This window comes from Gymnodraco acuticeps, unplaced genomic scaffold (genome assembly GCF_902827175.1).
Source record: "Gymnodraco acuticeps unplaced genomic scaffold, fGymAcu1.1, whole genome shotgun sequence".
Classification (NCBI taxonomy): Eukaryota; Metazoa; Chordata; class Actinopteri; order Perciformes; family Bathydraconidae; genus Gymnodraco; species Gymnodraco acuticeps.
Window position 1 is genome coordinate 174,551 of NW_022990315.1, and position 6,000 is coordinate 180,550.

Below are 6,000 nucleotides of genomic sequence, written 5' to 3' on the forward strand. Positions count from 1 at the left end.
GGTAATACAACCTATTCTCATTCGTATACATACACTGTACATACATTATTATATTTGCAGCACTTAAGATACAATATAGCTTTATTTGTTAAGCATTAAACCTCCAGGTGGAAGTGATGTAGATAAACAGAAATTAATTGTAATACAACAATTACAGAGCTCAGTTTAAAATGACTGCTGAAGAAGTAAAATTAACATGTAAATAGTTAAATAAAGATCACAGGAAGATGATCCAAGTGAGTATAGCAGTTTAATGTCATTGCCACCAATACATAATTTAAATACCAGCTTTTCATAAAGAAATGGTGTTAACTTGTACCATGTATTGTTTTAGTTATATTAAAAAGGCAAATATGTTGACGTATATCGGGACACTTTGAAAGAGGACAGCAGCAGTAGATGAAGTGGGTGGCTCTTAAAAGAGCCGTTGGTTTGTAGCAGCAGCGGCAACAGGTTACTTGGAGCTCGTGTACTTGGTCACGGCCTTGGTGCCCTCAGACACGGCGTGCTTGGCCAGCTCTCCGGGCAGCAGCAGGCGGACGGCGGTCTGGATCTCCCTGGAGGTGATGGTGGAGCGCTTGTTGTAGTGAGCCAGACGGGAGGCCTCCCCGGCGATGCGCTCAAAGATGTCGCTCACGAAGCAGTTCATGATGCCCATGGCCTTGGAGGAGATGCCGGTGTCGGGGTGCACCTGCTTCATCACTTTGTACACGTAGATGGCGTAGCTCTCCTTCCTGGACTTCCTCCTCTTCTTGCCGGTCTTGCTGGGGGTCTTGGTGACCGCCTTCTTGGAGCCCTTCTTGGGCGCTTTCACACTGGCTGCTTCAGGCATGATCAAAGGTTGAGGGTTCTCAAAGTAGAACGTATTCACCGAGAGACAGCGTGGTCTATTTATATTCATGCGATGCAAATGAGACTGTGCTGTTGCTCGCACGGGATTGGTTGGGTACTGAGCATGCGCAAAACAAATCACCCTTTGAGCATAGTTTTTGAGAACAGAAGAGAAACATGTTTTTGTATTAAAATCTAAATAATGAAATAAACCAAAAAAGACTTGATACATTAAAGTATATTGTTTTTTCAGATTAAGATAAAATATAAAATGGTTGAAGAACTTGGTCTTTTAAAAACTGAAAATGATAACCTAAATCAAGAAATATGATATCATTCATAAACAATCAGATACTATATTACCCAACGCAATCTAGTACAAGCCATTCAAACTGGTCAACAAAGAAAGCATTTCATAGTATTTCTAGAGATTACATGAAGGCTTCCCTGATGCCTTTATAACAAACCTGTAAATGTCTGAATTGAATCGAGTGTGTGCATGAATGCAAATGTTTTTAGGTAAAGGGCTTTCTTGTATTTATATATGTGGTTGATGGAGTAAGCTAATGATTCCATGTGGAGAGAAGGGCTTTAAACGTAATAAATAGGCTCGGGAAAAGGTACACATTAGATCATACCCTTAGACATTTCCAAAACCTAATGTAAATATTGAAATAACAGAAAAGAGGTGAGTGGACAACAATGCTAACAATATATTATAAATTGTTTTTGGATGTCTGAAGTATAATCACTAATAGAGCAGGGCATGATGACAACCTGGCAGGACATCTGGAATAACTGAGTGTAGAGATAATAACATCATTTAAATCTGTCAATGTCAAATAATATAGGTGAATGTAGAATGTTGTAGATCAGGACTCAATGACACCATATTCCATCACAGTAAATGTGAGACTTAAAGAATGTGGGAAACATAATTAGTTGATAATGTAATAAATCCGTGTATCTACCGTCCAATTGTTTTTCTTTATTAAACACGTAAACGGAAGAGCGTCTGAGAGGCGTTTTTGCTTTTTGCTTTTTACCTTACTAAATGGTCTCATGGTTCTTGGAGCGAGGGGCGGGGCCAAAGTCACGGAAGTGATTTCAAAACAAAAGCACTCGTTTGCTAAAATCACACTTTGAATCACTGCAGTATCCTACTGAAGGAACGGTGATTATTATAAACAAGGGGGATTTAGCGATCACAACGAAAACGGCCAAGACACAGATTGAGCCCAGAAAATGAATGTTATTAAGGCTGTAAATATAATAAGCCTCTGTCTAAAATGGACAACATTGTTAGGAGATTTAAACTATACAGCGATTCTGCACTGCGGTCACTCCGCCGTCTCTTGCGTTTGTTTTTTCAAATCAGCTGCTCTTCTTCATTCCTGCTATATTTGACGAGTGATACACATATGTTTTACCACAAGTTGTTAAGGAAACTGACTCTGTTGGACTCGTTCTAGTTTGACTTCTACCAGAAATAAAATGAAGTACTTTTGCTGTGTACTTTGTGAGTAATCCTCTGTCAGTCCCCTCCTTAGTACATAATGCATGTTTTTCTGCTATATCTTTGATGAATGATAAAAATATAATTTTACCATTAGTTCTTAATGAAATTGATACTGTTTGACTTTGTATTAGTTAGCCTACTACTAACAATACATTGAAGTACTTTCACTGTGTATTTATTGAGAAATACTCTGTCAAAGTCCCCTGCTGAGAACAACATCAAGCCACTTCTGCTAAGTTTGATGAGGGAATTCTTTTTTGTTGCCATTAGTTCTTCGTGAGATTGATCCTGTTGGACTCAGTACTAGTGAAACTACCCCCACAAGTATATGAAGTACTTACTGTGTACTTTTCTAACAATCCTCTCAATGTCCCCTCCTGAGAACAAGAATGCATGTTTCTCTGCTATTTTGAATAAGCGTTAAAAAACCTTTCTCATGAGACTGATATTGTTGGACAGAGTATTTTAAGAGGATGGTAGACTGCACACTGACACACTCTGTCACTCTTGTTGGCCTCTTATGATGCTGCTGTCTTTTAATATATGATTATTCTTCAGCCGCTAATTCGTCACAGATTCTTCAGTCTCATCAACCTCATCCTTCCATCAGTCCCAGTCAACGCATCAGCCTCCAGCACACTTCCAGTGTCTGACTCCATATGATTTTGTCCTGATGCTGTAAGGGTGATGCCCCATGATCACACAGTGCCAAGGACCTCATATTATGTATGTCATTAATGTTACATAACCCATTATAACAATTTGCTTTCCTTTTTCTCTTCTCTTAACTGAATAGTCCTGTCTTTAAGTATATAATACAATGTAAAGTCCTTTTCCTCCACCATTTTAAGGCTTAAAAACAGGCATTTTTACTGTATGTGTTTGGAGAAATGACACAATCAATGGCCCAGAATTGTACTTTATAAACTCTGAATCTTGTGGTGCTTGAAGAATTACACACTGGTTAAGCCGGCCAGGATATATATGCCTTTTTTGGAGCCTTTTTTTGCAATATTTATTAAAATGTCACTATAACAAACCACTATCTGAGGATAATACAAGCAACCATAAAACACCCTTTACTAGAGAGCCATTGAAGCCCATGAAGAATTTATCCTTTCACAAATCTTTTCAAGTTAAAATTTAAAATATTCTTCATTTGCAGTATTTTTTTTAAAAAGTGTTCAGAAAGACTGCATCAATTATATATATATATATATATATATATGTATATATATCAATATTTTTATTAACTAACCAAAGTCAATTTAAATAGCGGGCAAAAATGGGTTAATTGCCATGCATATGGTGTTTGATATAGTTTACGTTCAATTTCAACTATTTTAGGCAGAAAAACGTTTACCATAATTTAGAAAGGTTTTTGTGAGAAATCATTTCAAACGTAAACTTATTTTTCATTTTATATTTAAATTTGAAATGTTTGCACACAACATTATTAATTTATACATTTATATACATTTTTTAAAATGATGAATCCATTTATTTTAATGTATTTCCTTGAGGCTCAGAGGCTGGGGAAGATATCATGCAGTTCAACATGCAAATGTTCTAATGCAAGTAAGTATAAGTATAACATGGAAAAGGAAATAAAATACGTTTCATAGGAGGATGTGGATTTATTTTCTCTCACACAATCAAACAATCTATAATTTAGCTCTGGCCTTCACTCACAAAAAAACATTTAGTTGAATTGGACACATTTTTCGAAGCTCTATTATTGACTGACATGCAATGACTAGGACTGATGGAAGAATCTGCGAGGAATGAATTGGAGCAGAGAAATAATCATATTTTAAAAGACAGCAGCTTCATAAGAGGCCAACAAGAGTGACAGAGTGTGTCAGTGTGCTGAAGGATAGACCAGCTATCCAGGCCAGACTCTAAAGACTTTCCAAGGGGTACAAATGCTGCTGCCGGAGTACTGACTGGAAGTATTGCTGATATCATGTCTACCATATCCTCTTAAAACACTCTGTCCAACAATTTCAGTCTCATGAAGAAAGGTTTTTTTTAACGCTTATTCAAAATAGCAGAGAAACATGCATTCTTGTTCTCAGGAGGGGACATTGACAGAGGAGTACTGGAAAAGTACACAGTAAGTACTTCATAGTACTTGTGGGGGTAGTTTCACTAGTACTGAGTCCAACAGGGTCAATTATCTCACGAAGAACTAATGGAAACAAAAAAGAATTCCAGCAGAAGTGGCTTGATTTTGTTCTCAGGAGGGGACTTTGACAGAGGATTACTCACAAAGTACACAGTGAAAGTACTTCAATGTATTGTCAGTAGTATGCTAACTAATACAAAGTCAAACAGTATCAATTTCATTAAGAACTAATGGTAAAATTATATTTTTATCATTCATCAAAGATATAGCAGAAAAACATGCATTATGTACTATGGAGGGGACTTTGACAGAGGATTACTCACAAAGTACACAGTAAAAGTACTTCATTTTATTTCTGGTAGAAGTCAAACTAGTACCAAGTCCAACAGAGTCAGTTTCCTTAACAACTTGTGGTAAAACATATTTGTATCACTCGTCAAATATAGCAGGAGTGACCGCGGTGCAGAATCGCTGTATAGTTTAAATCTCCTAACAACGTTGTCCATTTTAGACAGAGGCTTATTATATTTACAGTCCTTAATAACATCTATTTTCTGGGCTCAATCTGTGTCTTGGCCGTTTTCGTTGTGATCGCTAAATTCACCTTGTTTCCCTTTGTTTATAATATTATCACCGTTCCAAGCACACGAGTGCTTTTGTTTTGAAATCACTTCCGTGAGTTTGGCCCCGCCCCTCGCTCCAAGGACCATGAGACCATTTAGTAAGGTAAAAAGCAAAAAGCAAAAACGCCTCTCAGACGCTCTTCCGTTTACGTGTTTAATAAAGAAAAACAATTGGACGGTAGATACACGGATTTATTGTTCTAATTTGTCAAGAGACGTGCTATTTTTTGTATAATTTATTTAATGAGAAAATGCAAATGTCCCTGTTTTGTGGTGAATAAAGATTATCCTATGCTAAATTCCACTATCCCTTATTTCTTGTTTCTTTTTTACTTATGTGCAAAAAAATATAACGGATACATCGCCTTTTTTAAGAACCTATCTCATGGAAAATGAGCATTATGAGTTGGGCAACAACCTAAACAACTGCAGTTCAGATAGATCAAAGCGTCTAACAAGTAACATGTAATGTAATGTAGTTGTAGCCCCCTTGCCAGCGATTCTCTCTCTAGTTTAGCATACTCAGCCCGACTCAGCCTGGTTGTTGGCCCGAACCCCCAAAACACACCAGGAGCGTCTGCGCCGCGTTATGTTGCGGCTGCGCCACGCTGCGACCTCCTCCTGCGACAACACACACCAGACGCGTTTCAAAACGTTGCGGAAGCGGAGCGTCGTGTGTGCAGCCTCGCAGTTGTTGTTGATTTTGGAATATTTCCTGGACATATACGTAGTTAAATGGTTTATGTTTGTGTCTGTTTAAATCGTGTTTATTGTTGTTATTTCCTATTTTGTTGTGTTGTAGACTACAGACACAGTTAATAATAATTGTAATATTCCAGTTATAAACGACATGAATCAAAGATGTGTTGCTGTATTTTAGTGGTAAAAAAATATGCATT

The 6,000-nt window shown here is 37.4% G+C and overlaps 1 protein-coding gene across 1 annotated transcript; it reads right to left on the reverse strand.

Moving 5' to 3' along the window:
* Positions 1–345: 345 nt before the first annotated feature.
* Positions 346–845, reverse strand: LOC117550569 (histone H2B 1.2-like). The gene has a single exon (XM_034222983.1). The coding sequence runs from the start codon at positions 830–832 to the stop codon at positions 455–457; it is 378 nt and encodes a 125-aa protein (XP_034078874.1). The 5' UTR covers positions 833–845; the 3' UTR covers positions 346–454.
* Positions 846–6,000: the final 5,155 nt, after the last annotated feature.

What these genes read in the sequence shown, in the direction of transcription:
- LOC117550569 (XM_034222983.1), bottom strand. Translation starts at nt 832, where the DNA reads ATGCCTGAAGCAGCCAGTGTGAAAGCGCCCAAGAAGGGCTCCAAGAAG.